Source organism: Harpia harpyja, chromosome 6 (genome assembly GCF_026419915.1).
Source record: "Harpia harpyja isolate bHarHar1 chromosome 6, bHarHar1 primary haplotype, whole genome shotgun sequence".
In the NCBI taxonomy this organism is placed as follows: Eukaryota; Metazoa; Chordata; class Aves; order Accipitriformes; family Accipitridae; genus Harpia; species Harpia harpyja.
In genome coordinates, this window is record NC_068945.1 from 25,212,475 (window position 1) to 25,234,455 (window position 21,981).

Consider the following 21,981-nt stretch of genomic DNA (forward strand, 5'->3'; position numbering starts at 1 on the left):
CACTCGGGGCGCGCTGGAGCCGCTCGCACGTGCCGTCCCGCAGCGCTCTGTGTCTGCCGCCGCCATGAGCTGCCCCGTGACGTGCGCCGCCTGGGTGCGGTGCGGCGTTGCCAAGGAAACGCCGGACAAGGTGAGGGCGGGGGGGCCGGGCTGAGGGGGACCCCCCCCCCCCCCAACTCCCCGCCAGCCCCTGCCGCCCCCCGCCGCCCCCCTCAGCCCGCTCTGTGTCCGCCCCGCAGGTGCAGCTCAGCGAGGAGGAGCTGAAACGTCTCATCGAGGAGGCCCAGGACAGGCTGGGGTGAGGCGGGGGGGGGGGGCGGGACGGGCCGGGCCTCGGCGCTGACAGAGTCTACGGAGGGGAGGGGAGGGGGTTCCTCCGGGCTCCGGGAGAGCGCGGGCACCGGCCCGCACCGTAGAACCCGAGGGGGGGGGGGGGGGCTCGCTGAAGGCCCGGCTTGGGGAGAGGCAGCGAGGCATGGAGATGGGCACCAGCCAGCACCGAGTTTCTTCCTGAAGAGGCTGCGTCCAGTGAGCCCGGGAAGGTCCTTCGTCCGGAGAGCCAAAGGAGAAACGTGGGATGGAGCATATATCCTGCCTTCGTCGCGGATACGCCAACAGGGTTGTGTTCCCCTGCGGTTCTGCCGTTGTCGAGCGTGTGCTGTTAGACTGGATGAGCGTTTCAGGTGAAGTCCGCAGAGACCTGCCTGGTGCCCGGTCCTGGCTGGAGTTGGCTTTCCCGCCTCGAGTGAGAAGTAAGAAGTTGGGTTTGTAACCATGGGTGCTTTGGAGATGTGGCAAACCAAGTCGGAAGTCCCAAACCGACCGTGAAAAAGTGGATACTGAGGGTGAGATGTTATGACCAAAGCGAGTCTGGAGGCCGCAGCGGAGCTCAGAATGACGTGGTATTTACGCTTTGGCAAAAAAGGCAAAACATCACTCAGGGGTGTATTTATGGTTCACATATGAGACTGGAGACATCAAAACTCTCCACTCAGCACTGAAAGTCCTTAGTTGTGGAGTTGTGTTAGGTGTGTTAGGTTTTGCTGCTCTGCTTTTAAGAAGAATGTAAATAAACTTATGAAAAGAATAACAGAAGTGACAGATTTATGAAACATCTATGGAAGACAATAAAGAAAGGGCTCTCTTGTCTAGAAAAGGATGAGAGATTGAGATCTTATTCCATTTTCTGGTCTTTTTTAGTTAGATCTCTTCATAGATTTAGGCTTCTGATTCTGTTTCAGCTATGTAGGGTGTGTGGTTATACCACAGTATGTATGATTGAACAGATGCAGTAGGTAGCAGTAAAAGCTTTTACAGTTGGGTGAATATTATCCACCCAATTTCTATTAGATGGATCTGTGACTTTATTGGTGAACAGATTGTTTTGTCCCAGAATGCGTTTTGTTCTGTTCTTGTTTTTTAATGGTTCCGCAATCATCTTAAATGTTTGGAAGATTCTTACTTTATGTTAATTTCTTAACCAATTGTGTTTAATGTTTCTGTTATCTGTGGTGTTACTTGTTTCTCCTTTATGCATGTGAGCTTCTGGGGTTTTTTGAGTGGATTCCTTTCTCTCGCAATTTCAAAAACATGGAAGGATTTGAGGTGTTCTCTGTTATGCATTCTGTTAAACTTCAGGATGGAAATTTAAAGCCTGCCTGTAACAGCCAAAGGTGTTATAATCTCTTTATAACATCTGGTACATTGTACAATTTGTTACAACTTAAGTCACTTTTTTTTGCAGTGCAAAGATCACAAATCGGACTCAGATTTAGAGTCTCTATCTTGTTATAAGGAAAAAACTGGTAATGTGAAGTGCTTATATTACTGAACAGTTTATAAAAACAGGTTTCTGATATTTAATTTAGAAATAATTTTCTATGAGAACTATCTTGGCTCGTTGATGCCTGGGAATTTTGCATGCAGAAGGACAGAAATACAGTGTATTCAGCAGGGATGAGTTCCTATGGGGCACGTTCCATTGATACATCTCAGATGTCTGTTAGGTCCTCAGCCAATGTTTAATGTACGCTTCCTTCTACTGAATTCCTTGCGTATGGAACTGCTACTACGAAAGTTCTGAGTTTTCTGGATGTTGCATAGTTTACCCTATAAGAAGTAATCATCTGCAATATGTTCCTACCTAGTGAATTTTATGTTGTGTTTTCTTCTAATGTAAGTATGGGAAGTATGAGGAAATGAAGTCTTAAAAATCTTGAAGAAATGCAAGACTCATCACACATGACAGGGAAAAAAAAAAAAGGAAGGAATGAGCTGGACACGTGCAAATGCACAGAGGTGAGGTTGAGAGCATTGTATCCACAAAAAAAAGGGTAAGAGAAAGGGATTTAGGCACACTGTTTAGTTCTGTCAAGCAAAATTTGTGCCACATTTTGTCATGAAAACTTTCAAGGAAAAACTTCCTCTGGAAGCCTGAGAATAATGGTACCTTGTACTTTGGGAAAAGATAGGAAAGGAGTGAATGGATTTCCAAATTATTGGCGTAAAGACTTGAAACTCGTGTGAACAGCCAGGACTCTGTGCTGAAATCTTGTTAGCACTCCCCTAAGCAATTACTTGGAAGCATTCTAAATGTGTGTTGCAGTTTCTCAGGGATGTGTATCTTTAAACAGGGATGACGCTGATGGTAGTGATGAAGGCCAGATGGAACATGGCACGAATGTAGCCATTCCCGGCAGAGCTAAGTCTTCTCATAACAATGAAGACCTGTCTGGTGATGAACTGGATGAATATGATTTGGAAAATTATGATGAAGAGGAACACACAGGTAAGAAAAACTTAAATGTCAGATATGCGGTGTAAGTGAAGAACATTTTTGCTTCTTGTTGTACTTAAGACATTAGTATCCTAAAACTACACAGTGCTGTGTTTCAAATGCTGGAAATTCACATTTTTAATTATCTGCTTGCCCCAGTTTCGGAAGTCATTTAGTGTCCCCCTCCCTGACAATAGAACTGAGAGCATGTTGGAAAGGCTGTCACTCCCCCTGCTGTAGTGCTGAAGCAGAGCAGCAGAAGTCCCTGAAAGCACTAAGCAATTAAGCTTACTGAGGTTCTTATGTTTGGAACTTGGAAGTTCATTTAGCCCACTCCTGATATTTTGCAATACAGGTAATACAGGTATTGGTACAGGAGTTTCTGACTTCATCTGTCATTGACAGATAAAAAATGTTCTGAAATTCCCATCTAGGTGATCTAAAACTTGGAGACTCTTTGGCTACTCTGGCAGTATATGGGAGTAATGATCATGATCCTTACATCACTCTAAAAACCACTGTAAGTACTATAAAAATGTTAAATTTATCTTAAACAGCATGAACTTAAAAATGAACAGTGCTTGCAGTCCTTTTCTAAAGGTGTGCCAGATTTTTGGTCAGACGGAACCCTTTCCTTTTAAGGTTGCTTTGTGCAGTCCTTGTACGTGTGCTTTTTACTTTTAAGTCAGATGTTAAAGGGAACTGGCTCATTATTTAAACCACGTGCTTCTGTATGTGGAGTGGTTTGTCACCTATCTACTAGGACACAGAAAATGCTTGAAGAAATAACAAATCTCAGGCCACTAATGACCCAAGTTAGAAAACTTCCCAGATTGCAGGACTCTTACACCTTCCACCAGTTTGTGGAAGAAACCAAGCTGAGGTGGACTCAGGCTACTTGTCAAATTAGGGGTATGGCATGAAGAAGTATGTCCCTGTTAAGCATATATGCACAGCATACTGTGGAGTTGACTGCTTCTGCCTGGATTAGTTTCCATCAAGTATCAGATGGGGAGCATCTTTACAGGAGCCGGCTTTGTTGGAGCTCTGCAGGGGGTGAAGAAGTCTCTGGCTGTAGTCTAGCACAAGCTAACTGTGTCAACAGTGCTGTCCTGTTATGCTGCCTGTTTGTCTTTTTCTGGTGAACAGGGATGCAGCATGCAAGACATGAGGTAATCCTTCTACTCTACTTAACATCAGTATTGCCTTGGCTAGAATATTGGGTGCCTCTTCAGAAAAGATACAGAGAGATTCCAGAGAATATCCCACAGTTTAGTTCAGAAGGATAGATTGCAATTTGTGATTGACTTAATTTACATGTAGAGATTACAGAAATCAGTTACAAGGTGAGGTTGCGTGAGAAGAGACAATGTAATCTAGAGAGCAACCAGAAGAGACTATGATCATCTGGGGCAGGGTGATGGAGTAGATGAATTTTTTTGACCTCTTCCAAGCATAAAGATTCTGAGATTTTTCTGGGTGCTGTCCTTTCTATACTGTTTTGGATTCTTTACAAAGCTAGTGAGATTGAAAGAAAAAGAGTAGCTGTAGGCTTCTACCACAACATCTAGTTTGTGTGTCAGGGGACTTTGTCAAACATGTGGTCTCAGACAAGGAATTGTTATGGTGACTTCACATACTGTAACAAAGCTCAAGGAGGAAGGCATACATCTTATCTTTAAAATGAGTTCACTTGCTATGTGCACTTTGGGGCACTGTATGTTTTCTCTGTGTTCCACTGACTGACTGATGATTTTTCTTGCTCCTGTGTACCAGTAGAGGTGAGAAATGCTTTAAAAGTGATTTTTATATTCAGAGGTATTCACACAGGGATTTAGAGACAATATGAGCTGCGTTTATTCTGTGTCAAAAAAGCTAACTTTCTTCCAGACACAGGAAAAGTGAACACCTTTTTCTCAGGCTTTTCTTCCTAGGCTCAAGTCCTTTCCTCAAATTCTGAGAGAGTACTTTTTAGTTCTTCAACATGCATTTTATGTTGTCTTTTGGTATTTACTATTAGTACTGTTGAAGACTAAGTATTGTGTAACATCAAGTTGATTAACTCGCAGAATTGCAGTACTTGATAGAATTCAAATATTGAAAAGATGCTTGAAGTGAATAAAAAAAAAAAAAAAGCTTGCAACAAGAAGTCCAAGAAGTCTTGTATGTGTTGTATATTTGAAGGATGGTACTCTGTTTGTGTAAGACTATTGACTTTTATGTACAGTTCTTAGTTTTCCACTAACAAAAATTCCCTGAATGCCTTCAATTCCTCAGTAACAATGAAAATTAGATGAGAAGTTACATCTGTTCTGGTACAGCTGAATGCCCAGTATAGCTGTAGGCAGTACTTTTCTGGAAATATTTTCCAGAAAGTAGACAATGCTTTAATGTTCTTGGAATTGCTTCCTGGATGTGAGGAGCAGTTACAGTATGCTTATTGTGTAAAATGTTGTTACGCTATGTAAATGCTGAAGGCATGAGAGCACAAGGGAAATAAGCTATGTATGTGGGCTCCGGGTGGTGATTTTCTTTTTAGCAATGGGCTGCATCGTGGTAGCCTCAAAATATGGTTTCATATTTGGTAATTAAACATCTCTCTAAATCCACCTATGTCCACATAAACAGTCCTTCAATCTATGTAATAACTATACAGTCTCCCTATGATTGAGTCCAGTTCCTGCCTTTCTCTGTTTACCACCGTAAGATGGTTTTAGGCAGGTGGGCAGCAGGGTGTTGGGTTTTGAGTGTTTTCGAGTATGGTTAAAAATTATTACCGATTCAGCCTTTTGAACGTGTAGTTTTGTGTACTTATGTGCTTTGCTGAACATCTGTTGTCCTCTCTTTTTTGCTGTTCAGGATCAATATGAAGAGGAGGACTTTTTGATTAAGCCCAGTGACAATCTTGTCCTTTGTGGCAGAGCTGATAAAGACTACTGTAGTTTGGAGGTCCATGGTAAGTAAACCAGGATTTGTTCCTTACAGTGAATCCAGGGAATATGTCTTGCCTAGCCTGTTCCATATGGCTGTGTAGAAGGGGGAGAGGATTGGGTTTTGAAAGGTTTTTTTCTCCCCATCTGCCCTGTGTGTTTTGTCCTTTTTCCTTATGTCATGGTGCTTTAGCCACTTTCCAGAACTGGAATATTTCATGTGGAGTTATCGTTGTTTAGAGGGTAATGTGCCTTTTTCAGGCTGTATAGCATTTCCTTTCCTTATTTCATTTCTAATGACACTTAGAAAATACTATGGCATTTTTATTCTCTGAACATACGATCTTTCTTCCAAACAGTCTTACTTTCCATATCGTGCAAGCTTCCTCTAGTGGTTTGTTGTTTTGGGGCTTTTTTTCTTTCAGCTTTGTCCTTGCTTCTTTAAATGGGCTTTCCACTGCTAGGAGTAGAAGAATCAGCGCCTTTATCATCTTAGTTTTAGAAGAGATGATCCTTAATAAGGTCTGAATACCACTTGTTCTATGGATGGGTTTAGTTTTACTGTGTAAAAAAATTTCTCTGTTGCAGCAAGGAGTACTACTGAGTGTGCTGAAGTTACCATCTTTTCTTAGGGTGGTTCTTTTGGGGAATGTTTCTGGCTACTTCTGCTATGGTACATATTTCTGCAAGCAAAGTATTCTGTTTTAAGAAAACAGCAAGACCAAAGTGTTTGAAGGCATCTCTTCAGATACCAGCATCTGGCATTTTCTCTAGCTGGAGGTGTTTACAAATTTTATTAACTGTGTTATTTTCCCAATATAAACTTATAAAACAATAGCACAGGCTTCTGCAGTTTATAACATTGGGTAGCCCTGTCTTAGTTAACTACTAAGACTACTTAGTTAACTGAAGACTTTAGTTAGTATCTGAACATCTAGCACGTGCTTAAAAACGGCACAGTGATTTTGTGTGTGTGATGATACCGTGTTATTAAAATAATTAATGGGTTTTCTCTGCTATCCAGTTAGTAAATTCTTTTATTATAAGGAGAAAAATAGCTGGCTAAAGGGAATGCAGTGTTTAGTATATGGTTGCTTTACCAAAACTCTTCCTGTATCTCGGTTAACCTGCTGAAGGTAACTTCAACTGACTTCAGCTTCCTCTGATTTGAAAACTGTTTGTCTTTTACCTTCATTTCCCCTTTGATTACACCTGTCTAAACCTTCATTAATGTATCCTGATGTAGAAAGTGGTGGATACGGAGCATCTATTTTGAAGTGATCTTACAAACAAAGTAGTGTAGTATGCTAGGAATAAAGTGTCTAAGCTTTGCTGAACTTGTCACTTCTTTATTTAAAGTACACAGGAGAATGTTGTTTGTTTTGTGTAATTCAGTGAGGCATAACATTAGTACTTGGAGGCTCTGGCCTCTACACTAGAACTCTGAACACACTGCGAATTTTCATTCTAGATCTCCTTGACAATTTAGTGTTTGCCACATCTGCCTTTTGCAGAAATGAACTGTTTATACTTGCTTGCTTTTCCTCTTCACTGATGTTTTGTATATCTTTAATTCTTTTTCAGTTTATAATCATGAAGAGAACTCATTTTATGTACATCATGATATTATCTTGCCTGCTTACCCTCTAAGTCTGGAGTGGTTGAATTTTGATCCTAGTCCTGATGAATCACTAGGTAAATTACAAAGGATACTGTAAATGTCCAGTTAAATAATTTTTATTTGAAAAGTATATAAATGTAATGTTGTCACTAAATAATTTCCTCCAGTGGTATGAACAGAAATAAGACCAAGATACTAAGATGGAAAAACTGAATATCAGGTTTTTTGGTTTGGTGATACAGTCATCTTAGTGATGCTGCCATAACAAGTGATTTGACTAAAACACTGGTTTTATTACAAATAATTAAGTTACTGTCAATTAGCAGACCAGAGCAAGCTCTTCTCTAATCTGCTTTGTTTTCCATTTGCAAATGAAACGTTGCTTTTGTTCAAACTCATTATGGCCAATGCAGCTGATTAACTGTAAAACACAGCAAAATTTATGTATATTTATGTATTTAGTAACCTTTTTCCTGTGTTTTACAGATTATTTTCTTTTTTCCATAGCACAGGGAACGTGGTTTTGCTTTGGTTTTCTGGGGGGGGGTTTGGTTGTTTTTTTTTTTTTTTTTTTTTTTTGTTAAAAAACAAATCGTGGAACTTTTTTACAGCTTCTTTGAACGGTTACTTGTACTGAAGGGGAAGTGTATTGGAGAGCAAGTAAATTTTCTTCTGGCAACATCTGCTGTCAGTTGATATTTTTAAATTGCTCCTTGTTAGTTATAAACATCAAATGTTCAAATAGAAGATTCTGGCACATAAGTGTAAGTTTTACTTAATCAAAGAAACAAGCAACAGCTGGATTGCCAAGTACGCTGTTTCGTAACTCTAAATAAATGTGGTTGCATTTGGGTTTCTGCTTGTAGGAAATTATGTTGCAGTGGGTAACATGACCCCGGTTATTGACATTTGGGACCTTGATATAGTAGAATCCTTAGAACCAGTCTTTTCTCTTGGAAGCAAGAAAGAGAAAAAGAAGAAAAAGAAAGTAAAGAAAGTAAGTATTGCAAAATCGTTTATCTGGTTGGATGGAGGAAACTTAGAGCAAGGATACTGTTGTTATTACTTTCTTTCCTACAATGAAAAAATCATAGATAATCTGGTTTAATTCCATCTGTCATGTTGAAAGATGGTGTTTAGAGAGGTTACAGAAGATATCATGGTTGTCTGTGATAGGTTGAAATTGGTATTTTCCTGTGAGTTGGAGAGTTGAAAAGGCATTGAGCAGTAAAGGACAAGGCTGATACTAGTAAAATACACTTACTCAGGATTCACCTCTGTTAGCTTTATCTATCTAAAATTTAAGCATATTTTAAGCTAGTTGAGATTGTCTAAGGTGAATGCATAGAGACACACCCAGAGAATGGCTGAGTTTCTTTCAGTGGACTGCAGAGAAAACCTTAACTACTGAAGAGGAAGACTGAGGTTTAGACTGGATGCTAAGATATGTGAGATGAATCTGACCATCATTGGATGCCTCAATGTGTTGTTACGAATTGTCCAAATTCTTTGGTATGTAAAGAAAGTATGGAAGATAATGTAACTTAAATTTTCTAGATTTTGCATATAGTAGATGCTTCAGGAAGTGCTTAAAGACTCCCTAGAGTAAATAGTGAACACTGGGTATATAGCTAATGTTGGTTTCCCAAAGAAAGGAGCACTGCAATGTTAGTCAGCTAAAGAACCACTGTGTAATTGTGAAGGGCGTTTCCTTCTTGAGCTCTCAGACCTTCTGGTTTTAAAAACAATAGAAAAAATACCCTTGGAAGGGGAATTTGTTCTGTGAAACTTGCTTCTGAAAATCACTGAGTTATCAGAATTGCTGTTGAAGATACCATTCATAAATGTTACCTCAATTTGAAATGCTAATTGTTCTCTGTATGGATAATTAAAACCTGGAATTAAGAACAGAAGAAGAATGGGGTGGCTTATGGGTGGTTTCCAATTGCTGTCGCAGCAAACTTTGAAGCTTAACCATTTTAAATTAGAATTTGTAGGAGCTGGCATTTACAAGGAGGTAAAGCTCAGTTAATTGGGAGGAGAAAGAGGGAACTGCCAGGAGTGTTTAGAAAGAAGCTGAAGAAGCTGCACATTAGCTGGAGACAATGAAATTTCTTCTACTAGCCTGAAGGGAGTAACCAGTTCTGTAAGCCCACCAGCTGTGAATGGAGCAATCTGAGACCTGGGGTAGGAGGCGAGGTGTGGGTACTGCAGAGACAGTTCTGTCAAAAACCTTGTGGCAGCAAGTGAGAATAATTTAAAACATGAAGTTGTTTGTGAAGACATTAAGGATTTCATGCTAATGTGTTGTAATGCTTGATTTCCATTGAAGCTGTAGTTTTCAAAAGTCTGTTTATGTTGTATCTGCATACACAGAGTTTATCTTCAGAAGGGACGGTGAAAGGACATACTGATGCTGTGCTTGATCTTTCATGGAATAAACAAAGCAGGTAAAAGAATACTTGAATAACAATGAATGGTTACAAATTTGCATACTTAATTAGGCATCCATTTTTCACATAAATCCAAAATCTTGTGTAGTATAACATTGAACTTGAAAGCAGTGCTGAAATGAATCAATTCTCAAAAACACCCCCCCTTTTTTTTTTTAACTAGAAGTCTTGATTTATTTATTTGAAAACCTATATTTTGCTACAGATCACTTTTTATTTGCAAGTTGTCCAGATGAGGGCAGGGCTAAGGTGGGTCTAAGCCATTTGATAAATCGGCTACATTTAAGTCAGATGCACAAATTGGAGAAGCAGAAGGGCTGTCCTGATCTGTGCCGATCTGCCAATGACCTAAAACACCATTTCAACAGATAGAAGTAGATTTATAGAAGAAAGTCCTTGCTATGCTGGTTTTTTTTTTTTTCCTCTGGCTTTTGCCCCAGAGCTGTGCACAGAAAAGAGAGTGTAAAAGCCCTAATAGCACAGTTAGAGAAACGCCTCTGACCCTCAGGTTATCCTAGGCAGAGAATTCCCTGTTGCCTGAATGAAGCTGCTATTGAAGCAACACAAAGCTGGCCCACCTTGAGGGAGAGGTCAAGGACAATGTGTTGACTGAAGTAAAGATGCTGCTGGCTTTTATTACTTAGGTGGTTGTTAACAGTTCAGCTGTCATGCCCCCTCAGCATGGGCCTTGAAACTGTTCCAGTCAGACACAGGCGATTATTTTTCTTTTTTTTCTTTCCTGCTGTCATAAATGCCTCTGAAGATACACAGTCAACTCCACATAGTCCTGATGAGCAGGTGTAAGCCTTCACTTGTAATGCTTTCTTACCTACATGCTGAAGAAGGAAACACCCACATAGACACACAGTAAATGTACATAAATTGCACTTTTAATTTAAAGTATGCTGTCTATTGTTCTTAAATTATACATACATGCACAGAGCGTGATAGTGATCATTCCATCAGTCGTACAAAAGAGTAGCTTTCTTGTACCTAGAAATGGTTGTATGGTGAGAATATAGAGACAAGTCACAAAAATTATGGCTACAGTAGTTAAGTGTCTGGAATGCATAATTCTGTAATATGCTGAGTTACAAACTCATTGATACTGGTAGATCTTTCAGGAAATAAAACCAGCCTTGAAGTGGGAAGCTTATGGGTAAAACAAGGAACACCTTGAAGCAGCTTATATTTAAATGTTTTGTTGTTGTTTGTTTGGATTTTTTAAGCAAGACATGCTGTGACAGCTCTCTATAAATAACTTTATGCCTGTAGGTCATAATGGTGTTACTGTAAAATGTTCTCATAGCCTTCACTATGCATTTTCTTAAATTTCCCTTGTAACGTTGTTTGGAAGAACAGTGTTTCCAGGAGAATGTTAGCTCTGTCAGTCAGAAACACTTGGTTACTATAAAAAGAAAAAGGTGAGGGGGGAGCAGTTTCAATCAGAAACAACATGTTGAGGTAATAGATCTGATTTTAAGAGCAATGGTAGCAATTGTACTGTGTATTTGACAGGCCTTTGGGAAAGTTTTGAGTTTTTTCTGATTAAACTTCTAAACTGTGTGTTTATCGCTCTTAACACAATCAGTCAAATTTAAGTTGAAATGTGGTGTCTGTAAACTAACTAAAATGTTAGTGGTTCCTTTCAGTATTCTATGAAGGGTGTAGTGTTGGGTCTTCAGTAGTTATATAAATACTCAGAGAGCAAAATATTTTAAAACCAGGTTTGTCTGGCTCTTGGCTGTATGTGTATGCAAACAGAACTAAGTTGCATAGGTAATGTTTAAAAATAGTATCTTAACGAAAGGAAGTGCTTCAAAGCCTTTCTTGCTTTGTTTTGTTTGAGAAATTTTCCAGTAAATGATATTTTAAGTGGTGTCAGGGGGGAAATAGAAGCAAAACTGTCAATGTTGTTATTGTAAGTGTTAGACTATATTACATTATATTAGTATGTTTGTAGTCCTTCCTTGTAACTTAGAATTACCTTCAGGGAGTTATCCCTCAGGTTTGAGACACATAGTCTATAGACCAGCATGTACTTGATCTCAGAATCAGGCTCTGTATGTATTTTGGATTTTTGACCATTATTTGTTCATATCTGTATAAAGATTTTCAAAACTTGTCTTTTGATCCACTATCAGGAATGTTTTAGCAAGTGCGTCTGCTGACAATACTGTAATTTTGTGGGATATGTCTGTGGGTAAGCCAGCAGCCAGCCTGATGCTACATACAGACAAGGTATGTAATAATTGCTATGTTTCTTCCACTGTAAAATACAGAGGAAAAAAAAAACTGCATTTTTTCATTAGCTGCTTGGTAGTGAATCCTTAGAACAACAATTCTGTAATTTTCTAACAACTCTGCAGAATTCTTTAAATTTCTGAATTAGTTGCTTTTGTGAACGACACTCTGTTCGCTTTTTAAAATGTTATTTAACTTATCCTTTAGAAAGTTTGTGAAGATTTACAGCAGTTTTTAAAATGCCTTTTGTGTGAAAGCCCTGATGGTTGGGAATCTAATAGTGCTGGTATAAGCTACAAAAAATAGATCTCTGAGCGTAGGTCAAACTAACTCTCTCTAAGGAAACAATGAGTGTCGGTTACAGTTTGTTCTAGGTAAGAAAGGTTTAAAATAGATGATACTAAAATACCATAGTGATGGGTACTTCAGAAATAATCTCCTAGTAATTAAAATGTGAAAGTTAGTTATTAATAGCTGTAACCTTATTTTGGTGTTAACAAAGTCACTGCCCTTGGCAAATTCCTGATTTTCATTTTTTGCTAGCATCTGCATTTTTCCCCAAACTGGAAGCAGATATTCTTTTACCTCCTCCAGCTTATTTTTTTTTAATATCTAGGGCAGAAAGGGGGCATGTGGTTCTGTTCAGTTAAATTATATTGGAAAATATCTTGTTTCCACTGGGTGGGGGTGTTTGAAATAAAAATAAAGTGATCTCTTGCCCTGTTTTATGAGAAATCTGAGTATCAACAAGCTTAACAGGGGGGGTTTTGGGGGGGAAATGTGCTGGGTTTGGGGAGGGTGGGGTTATGCTCTGTTTGTTCAAAGAAAGTTCCTGTGTGTGTGTGTTACATCTCATTGCTTATCTTTAAAAATGAAATCTTCTGTTATCTAGGTCCAGACATTGCAGTTTCATCCGTTTGAAACTCAGACCCTTATTTCTGGATCTTATGATAAGTATGTCAGGGTAATATTTTCAAATGTTACACCTAGGGAGGGTATTGGTATTGAATTAAGCCTGTTAAGTTGCCTCACGTTTTCTTTTTCATTTGCTTATAACTGTGCCAAATTTGAGTAATGCCATTATTTTTTTCCAGCAAGGTAGCCAGGTTTGTATGTGGCCAAGATCTAGTTTTCCTTACCTCTTTTCTCAGGACTAGCCAAATCCTTTAACCATCTGGACTGACGTTTTCTGTGCCGGGTATCTGCGCCAAACTGAATTTATTTCTTAATTTGGCCTTATGGCATTTTCTGCATTGGGAATGTGTCATTGCTCACCCCTGTGAAAACTTGTCCAGGTTTTGCCAAACTGTAAGACCAGAGTAGGGGCATGAGGGACCCTCAAATCCCAGTCCACTCCCTACAGCCTCTATTGATAGGCATGCCATAACCAAAGTTTAACAGGCTATCTCCTGTGATTGCAACCTGGAGATGCTCTGAAATGGTTTGTGTCTGCACACTTGGACTAGCTCTGTAGCAGCCAGTTGTTTTAAGCCCTGCCATCCAAAAAATTTCCCCTCTGTTCTCCCATCTCACAGGGGCAACTTTTTAATTTTGCTCTATAACTGCAATTTTCTTATATTGATTTTTTTATTCAGCTTTTAAGACTTTGTCCTTGCGTTAAAATATTTATAGAATTGTCAATCTTCAGCCAAGCCTTTATGTACTCTGGTTTTGATTATGCTCTTGCTACATCTGCTTAAGTGAAACTATAGGAGAAAACCCCTTTATTGTTGTTAGGAACCTGCTTCTGTCCGCTTTCCTCCCCCAAGGCTTCCTTCTGTAAAAATATGAAAAAAGTCCAAACACTGAGACCAGCTTCTTGATCCCTTTTTAGCCAGCCCTTTGATCCCATAGACACCTATAAACCAGCGTACTGTCTATAAACTAGTAGACTGCCTTTGTGGATTTTTCCTGTAAAGCTTTCTGGGACCACATGCTATTCAATGAATGTGGTCAGATGCCTTCCTAACCTGAAAGTCAGACCATTAAAAATTGCATATGTACTAAAATTGTTGTTGTAAAATGCCTGGTAGAAGAGCTGAGAAATCTAGATCACCTTTCTTTGCCTTTAATTATAGGATAGAATGGGAGTGGGTTACATTGCGGATGTAAATTGTGGTGAGATGTTGTGAGAGTGACATCATTGCTCCTTTCTTGCATTTGCATCCAGGAGCTTTTTGATTTGGGACAGATTCTGCTTCCACTGGGCTGAGCACAAGCCTGTAAAGAATCCCAGAGGACCCACTAACTCCCATCCGCTTTTTCTCCTTTTTGTAGTAGCATTTCCCTAACCACTTGTAAAGATTAATTTTTTTATTAAAGCATATTTGAAAATGTTTGTATACATATTGCAAATTGATTTCCTAATTAGTGTATTATTTTGAACAGTCATTACTTTATTGAAGTCTGTTCATAATTAAGTGATATATTTGCATAATTATGGTCTCCTGTATGATAAGTATCTTATGTATTGAGCAAATCCGAGCTCTGTTTGATTAAATAGCATGGCTGTTTGTAACCAGGATGAAACTTTGAAGCATATGGAAAAAGCTTGTGCTTATCTGAGAAATTTTCATCTGTTACTGAGTTGGAAGACTAAGTAGTGAAGTTGTTTCCATTTTAATTTTTGAATTGTGTTTGCATGGACCTTCTATATATGCTAGTGGTAAAACAAACTTCATAAAGTATTCTGCCATGATTTTTTTTTTTTTCTTAATTTACTATCCCTTTTTCCCACAGATCAGCTGTTCTGTATGATTGCAGAAACCCACAAGATAACCATCGAATGTGGCGGTTTAGTGGTCAGGTTGAAAGAGTAACCTGGAATCATTTTTCACCTTGTAATTTCTTAGTGAGTACATGCTCTTCTATTCTTGGTCTGTTGAGTGTTGCCATTTCATTTAACCTGTATTTTTGTGTTCATAATGTTTCTGAATCATATAGTGGACGTGATGGACAGTTGGACTGTTGGCGTTGCTTATTTTAAAAATGCAGTGTGGTGGAGGATGGTTTTAGGTAGTTTTTTCAACAAGTGTATCAAGGTCAGTTACTTACAGGTATCTTCTTTTCATTATGACAGTGGAAAAGCAATGGATGCTGATGCATTTTTGCTCCAGAGGTGGCATCTTTGCCATGTCGTTACAGTGTTCAGTGGCTGGGATATATTTTGCTTTGCATAGTTGCTGTTGTGTTTCATGTAATGAGGCAATTGCAGCTGAGAAGTAACTAAGATCCTGAATATTAATTCAGCGTTTCACATCAGCGCTAGAGGGCACTGTCCTCCTGTCTGGTTTGTCCTGTCTGGACAAAAATACCTTGGTTTTGTCGAGATTTTTACAATAAAACTTTTAAACAGGATTTTAAAACGAATCTTTTTTATTATCTCAATGGCTGTCTAGTTCTCTGTTGCTTTGTGTATACAGTCAACAAAAGCAGTTGCTCAGTTATGTTGGGTTTATGATGTAGATCTTTCTTGGTATAATCACACTTAGCTTTGCACAGGGCTATTATGCAGCCACTGGATGGCTCCAAAAAGTTTGAACCGACACTTAAGAGGCTAAAGGCTTTGTATTTCATTGCCTAACAAGAAAGCCAAGCTTAGTAGTGCAACCATCTTCAAAATACAGTTCAAGAAATGTGTATAGGATTAAGACTTCTATGTAAGTCCCTGCAGCATAGTTCAGGGATGTCAAATAGCTAAGGCACCAGCTGGATGGAGTCTGACTTTGGGGATGCAGACCTGCGTACACTGTGTAACATGCCCTGCCAAGAAGTAGTGTTAGTCTGTCTCAAATCACAGAGACTTACTAGTGGGTGGGCATTATTTCATAGGAGCTTTTTTCCAAATGAGTGACTACAGCTGTTTGTTTTCAAAATGTTGTGATTTCCTTAGGCAAGCACAGAGGATGGCTTTGTGTACTGTCTGGATGCTCGTTCTGATAAGCCACTGTTTACTCTGAAAGCTCACGATGAAGAGGTGTCAGGTAAATTGTCTGTGTGTTGTGTTTGTCCCCAGTGGAGCGGCACGTCTGGAAGATGTCTTTAACTGATATGACTGAGGTGGTGGTGATTCCTTGCTTACCAAATGAGAGTTGTGCATACTAATCGTGGCTGGCTGGCGTGTGAAACAAATCTCTTCTGAGTCGCCACTGTAAGCAAAGTACTTTAACAACAGTGAACCTTTCTCGGTGGACGTCATGAATAAGCATGTCAAAACAGATCTATTCACTTGGGGGGGACACACTTTTTTTGGGGGTGAGGAAGAACAAAATCTATGGAATCTGGTCCTCATCAGTGTATCCTCATCTCTGTGAAATAGTGATTACCTGGTGCTCTCACACTGCTGCACTCTTAATCTTCCAGGGCTACAACTAAGCAGTCAGATTAAAGGGTGCCTCGTGACATCATCTGCTGACAAATACGTGAAAATTTGGGATATCCTGGGAGACAGACCAAGTTTAATCCATTCCAGGGACATGAAAATGGTAGAGTAATATTCATTTCTTTACTCCAAGAAGGTTTATATATAAACTATGTCTGCTTAATTGTTTTTTGCCTAGCTTGAATCTTGTTTTACCTAACATAACATCTTTAGGAAACAAACAAAAAAATCACATCTGTGTATTCTGGGTAAATCATTCTCATTACAGTGCAGTATTCAATTCAACATGTAATGGGCAGACTGCTTCAAAGCCTCAGACCTGAACACCAGATACAATGTTTTGGGTAGAACTGTAGGTGCTCCAACGTGTATCTGCCAGGTTCAAGACAAAGATGTGATTTACTGTTTGTAATTAGCAGCTCTTGACTTCAACTTTCTGTCTTTACAAAATACATTTCAGGAAACTCAGAGAGCTTACATTTGTTAAAACTTGCTTGGAGAAAGTATTTTTAGATGACAAATTTGTTTTAGGATGATACTTTAAAAAAAATCATTCTCTTTCTTCCTCCTACCCTCCCAGGGTGTTCTCTTCTGTGCAGCTTGCTGCCCTGACTTCCCATTTGTTTTTGCCTTTGGAGGAGAGCGAGAAGGGCTGCGTGTTTGGGATATAAGCAAGATTTCTGCAGGTAACATTCTCATTTCTTTCAATCTTGTGGTTCTCCCCTTGCCCTCAGGGTGTATTTGTATATTCAGTAATGTATTGTGGCTCTGAGATAAACTGTAGGTTAATATTTTTAAATACCCCAAGACTGGGTATGTGTTCACATTTTCAGCTTCAAAAAATGTGGGTTTTTTTCTAAATTGGAGAACTCTGTTTGCCACATGATTTATTTTCTTGTAGCTGAAGTGTAATACCTGATTTCTTATAATACCTATGTTTTACTTAATGTTCCTGGTGTAATCAAGTATTGCATTCTTGAGTACTTGTAGGAATAAAAGTGAGGACTCTTTTGATCGGTTGTTGTAGCTACATGTAACTAAATGGCATGAATTTTTGGAGAAGGCTTTTAGGAGCTTGGTGGAAACCAGAGAGACTAAAACCAGAAATAAATTATTTAAACTTAATGTTTTGCTCTACAAAACTCATCCATTTCACAGTACTTAGGTACAGGAATTACACACAGGGAAACCTCTAGAGATGCTCTGGTGGAGAAATAACAGGACTTGTAATTTAAGTATCATATGTGGGAGATATTGTTCTGACATGTAAGCTTCAACTCCCTACTCAGGGAAAAGGGGAAAAGCTCTCAAAGCGCACCAGGACAGGATTTCCATTCCACTCCATGATGCTTACCATGCTATACCTGCTGTACTTGTCTCTGGGAGAGAAACGTGTAAGCAATCCCCTATCTGTGTTGCAGTGAATGAAGTTTTTGGAAACAGAGAGAGACATGTTCTGGCTAGTGCCAATTCTGTGGCTTACAGCTCCGTGGCCGGCAGTAGCAGCAACGATGTGGAGACAGCAATGGAATCGTGATGGACCATCAAAAAATCAAAGTAATTAATGGGACTATGACTAACGTGTATTCTACAAATCCCCATTTGGTGAGAGTTCATAGAAATTACTTGAATGGCATGCAGTCTGCAGGCTTCTTCATCTCAGATGAAGAAACGCAGTGTGGCTAAGCTCTAAGTCAGCAGTCCTAAGTTCCTGCCTCTATTACTGGCTTTGAAAGATTAAATCACTTGCTTTTGCCTGAGATTATGATCCCTGAAACAGGGCTACTATGTGTAAAGTTGATATATCAAAATGAAACAGTCACTAAAAAAGCATTCTGCTGCTACTAGAAGTTTGTTGAATACTGCAGAGAAGGTAAATACCTTCTAAGGGCATAAGGAAAAAGACTTCAGACAGCAGTTGTATAATAAACAAACAAAAGCTGAATGAAACGACAAGTGTAAATAGATAATTTATCCTTAATTTGAGGCTAGATGTACAGATTTCTAATACAGATTTTGAAAGTTCTATGTAACTTTTTTAAGAGTATTTCTTGGGCCTTAAGTTGGAGTACCTGACTACAATCCTGAAATGTATTTGTAGCACCTCAGATCACCATTATCAGACCAGAAATCCCAGCTCTATCCCATCAAGATGGAGGGTTTCTTTTCCCTGATTCCACAGCACCTGAAGCGTATTGATGTTGCCATGTGTATTGGGTTTTTCTTCAAGCTCCACATGTAGTATCTATAAAGAGAATTTGAACTGAAATAAGCAGCTACTATGCAGAAGAGGGTGGGAGGCTGTCAGGACACAAAGAAGGGTAGGAATCTCAGCTGGTCACTGTCACTTGTGAAAGCTGTCTATGTACTTAGGTTCTTAACTCCTCCCAGGCATTTCGGCCTGAAACGTGAAGGCACAGAGGAACATTTTGAGTATCAGCCTAACCCCCTGACTTAAATGCTTTGTTTATAGCATCAGGAACCTAATCAAGGAATGCAAGTCAAACAATTTCCTCACATTTAAAAGGAACACCCAAATGCCTTAGCCCAGGCCAGAAGTTAAATGATACTCTTATCCTCTTGTGAAGTGCTTCCCTCTCCACACACTAGAAGGTGTCTGTTAAAGTGCTGCTGCTGCAAAAATGCCCTGGGTATTAAAGCAACTGGTATTATAGTGTCAGTGCATGTAGCTGACAAGATCTTACTGCTGCTTTCCACCCTAGCTTGTTGTAACTCATTCTGGTGAGGTAAAGCAGATAAATTGTATCAGTACAAAGGGCAGATGGGGGAAAGGCAGGGCTGTAGATTTCCTTCCCATTCCTTGAAGTTAGGTTGCTGCTTCTAAATCCCATTCAGCTGTTTCTAGTCTGGTGACAGGTGTTTAGCATGGCTCTGCAGGAACCTAGAATATGTTATCTCTACTTCTGGTATTAACTGGCACAGTAGCTCTAGAAGTCGCTTTTTGTTTTAGGAAGAAATTGTGTTACTGCAAGCAACACATCTTTCCCTTGACTTAGCAAAATCCCTCAACCTGTCTTTCTGGAGCTTTTTATTCACATACTGATCTCAGAGGACAAGCGTTAGGCATTTTCAGGCTTGAAGAACCCAGGGAGCTCTCTAGGAAATACAGTGTACAGGGAGAGGCACAGATGAACTTCGGCTGTTTAGGGCAAGAACTGGAGCTGGAGCCTCTTTCACGAGGGAACCTCCAACTACCTCATCAGAGAGCAGAGCTCAGCTTACTGTTCTTTTACAGCACTGCCAGAGGAGCCACACAGCAAATTTACAAGGTTTAAAAACAAGTTCTTAGCTGTACCGCTTCATGGAGGTGCCCCTACCCATACCTTGTCCCAGGAAAGCTTGGGAGAGACAGATGATGAAAAAGTGGTGTTACTTCTCTTAGCATCATTATCAGAAATAGGAAACTCTTTTTCAGAAAGAGTTAATATTAAAAAAGAACATTAGAAAAGAGCCACATTTTAAATTTTTTTAAATGAAAACAAGCAAATGAAATACATCTTCATTCCATAAATAATAATAGCAGCAAACTGTCCCATCACTCTAGGTGGTAAAAGGTTTACAGCACAAGTAGTAATATATACTGTAAACACTGCCTGATCATCTGTAAGCCTCTTCCTTACTGAGTCTATACAGTCTTTACCTCTTCACTTGCTTACATGTTCTAGTGAACTAGAGTGAGAAGAGGAAATAACTGTTCTCCGAAAGCCAATGTTTGATTTTCTGTAGTGGGGTAATTGCTTTGTCTGCAAATGCTGATTTTACTGGCTTTTTTTTTTTTTTAACACAAAGCTGCTTTTCTTATTTTTTAGAAGGAAACCTGAGCATTGACAGTCTTTGTTCTGTGCCAAACTACAGCCTTCAGTTTAAAAATATTAAAAAGAAAAAGGCATCAACTGCCACCACTGGTTTTTTGCTTGTTTTTCTTACTGTTGTGGCTTTGGCAGTTAAGGACAGTTGGCTTACAGGTCACTGCAATCACTTGACTACATTTCTGGTTTGTGGCTCTTTACTCAAAGGGCTATGCAAGATGTGTCATGTATCCCAGCACTGGTTGGATTAATCTGAGTGATTTGGAAAAGAAGTATGCACAGTGTGTGTGAAAAAGTCTCCTTGCCTCATGTTTCCTTCTTAGCAACTCTTCACTTCCACATGCGCGATCCATTCTCATTCAGCATTTTGGCTATAGAGTTTATTAAGCGGTGTAGTGTGGCGACCAAAACAGGAGGAAAACTCATTTGACATACACTGTTGACTGGGAAAATAAGGAAGAGTGGGTTTTTTCGTTCCCCACTTTTAACATCCAAGAAAATTTCCCTCTCTTTTCTCTTCATTTGTGTCCAGAGAGGGCATCGCCTGTTGAATAGACTCCATTGTTAATCCTACAGTTTTCAGTCCTCATAGAGTCTATTAATTCCTCCTCTGAATCTTCCTCCTCTTCCTCCTCTGGGGCTGACAGGCTGGATGTGGGGCCTTTACATATTTTTAAGTGGCGAGTGAGGTGATACTTGGTTAGATAAGCCTTGGAGCATTTTTCACAGACATAGTCCCTCTTTCCTTCATGTGAATTGAGGTGCTTCTTCAGGTGATTTGTCCTCAAAAACAGCTTGTCACACTTGGGGCACTTGATCTGCCGTTCTCTGCAAGACATGAAAAAGTTACAGTTTGCTCCTGCCACAAAGCTGACACTGTATTAAATAGTGGAGTGGTGGTGACAGGAAGGGTGAAGGGGTCAGTCTTACTCCTAAATCTTACTTCCAATATACCTGAAGGAGAAGCAGTCCAGAAATAACAGCACTAAAGTGTAAATACTGCTCAGTTTTCTTTCACACAGTACATACACAAAGCCCCTCTTCTCTGCTCCCCCCCATCCCCATCATTGGCAGAAGTCAGGCTTTTTGGATTAATGCTAGCTTATAGCCAACTGTTTTTCTTTCATGATGATAAAGAAGAAAGAGTTCTACAAGGGGGTTGGTTGTTTATTTTTAAGTAAGGCCAAACTCTGGTTAAGCTCCATGTTTTGGCTAGGGCAGAGATGTTGCCATGGTGAAAAGGTTCATCTCCCTCCTTCCCACCCTGCATAAATAGGGGGAAAAAAAGAACAAAAAAGAAAACAAAGCTGCTGAGTGTTAACAACCCTCAGTCTGTAAATACTAAGCAGAGGCTTACCAGACCACAACAGTCAAATTCTATAGATGACTGTGCAAAACACCTCCCCACAGTAGTCCTCCTGGCTCTGGCCGCAAGAACAAGCAGCAAAGCCAGTCTGTCTGTCTGCCTGCCTCTCTCTTGCTCATGCTAGCTGCACTATGCTGTCTCCTAGGCAGCATGACAGAAGCAGCAATTGATTCCAAGAGAGTATAAGAACCAGCTGCTGAAAACAAAATAAGCAGAGGGACTAGCTTTGGGCAAGCAGCCTTTAAGGGAGGATCTTGGATTGGGAGTAACTAAACAGGATGGAGAGATTCTCACAGCAAAAGGAAAGATCTGGCCTGGCAGAAAGCCGAGGGGTTGGGAGAGACCTGTGGCTAACTGGAGGAGGACCTGGGGGTGGGGAT

At 39.8% G+C, this 21,981-nt stretch overlaps 2 protein-coding genes across 7 annotated transcripts in view; one reads left to right on the forward strand and one right to left on the reverse strand.

The window, feature by feature from the left end:
* Positions 1-20,325, forward strand: PWP1 (PWP1 homolog, endonuclein). 5 transcript variants are annotated; one of them, XM_052789448.1, is made up of 16 exons: positions 1-130; positions 240-298; positions 2,634-2,788; positions 3,211-3,296; positions 5,636-5,732; positions 7,291-7,401; positions 8,194-8,324; positions 9,704-9,777; positions 11,925-12,021; positions 12,917-12,978; positions 14,764-14,875; positions 15,917-16,007; positions 16,387-16,508; positions 16,986-17,091; positions 17,827-17,962; positions 18,797-20,325. In XM_052789448.1, the coding sequence occupies exons 1-15, from the start codon at positions 65-67 to the stop codon at positions 17,940-17,942; spliced, it is 1,485 nt and encodes a 494-aa protein (XP_052645408.1). In that variant the 5' UTR covers positions 1-64; the 3' UTR covers positions 17,943-17,962; positions 18,797-20,325. The 5 variants fall into 5 exon arrangements, with proteins under 5 accessions (XP_052645408.1, XP_052645407.1, XP_052645406.1 ...); XM_052789447.1 differs by having other exon boundaries at positions 20,236-20,325; XM_052789446.1 differs by lacking the exon at positions 18,797-20,325 and having other exon boundaries at positions 17,827-18,438.
* The window catches only part of PRDM4 (PR/SET domain 4), an 18,674-nt gene continuing 16,564 nt past the window's right edge, over positions 19,872-21,981 (reverse strand). For both annotated transcript variants that reach the window (XM_052789444.1, XM_052789443.1), the window contains one exon: positions 19,872-21,063. In XM_052789444.1, coding sequence (XP_052645404.1) covers positions 20,754-21,063 — 310 coding nt within the window. In that variant the 3' untranslated portion in view covers positions 19,872-20,753. The remainder of the gene's footprint in view (positions 21,064-21,981) is intronic.

Bases quoted from the DNA above. Each gene is read 5' to 3' on its own strand.
- PWP1 (XM_052789448.1), top strand. From the start codon at position 65: ATGAGCTGCCCCGTGACGTGCGCCGCCTGGGTGCGGTGCGGCGTTGCC. The intron at 2,789-3,210 runs GTAAGAAAAACT...ATTCCCATCTAG, and splicing joins TGATGAAGAGGAACACACAG to GTGATCTAAAACTTGGAGAC. The intron at 7,402-8,193 runs GTAAATTACAAA...TTCTGCTTGTAG, and splicing joins TAGTCCTGATGAATCACTAG to GAAATTATGTTGCAGTGGGT.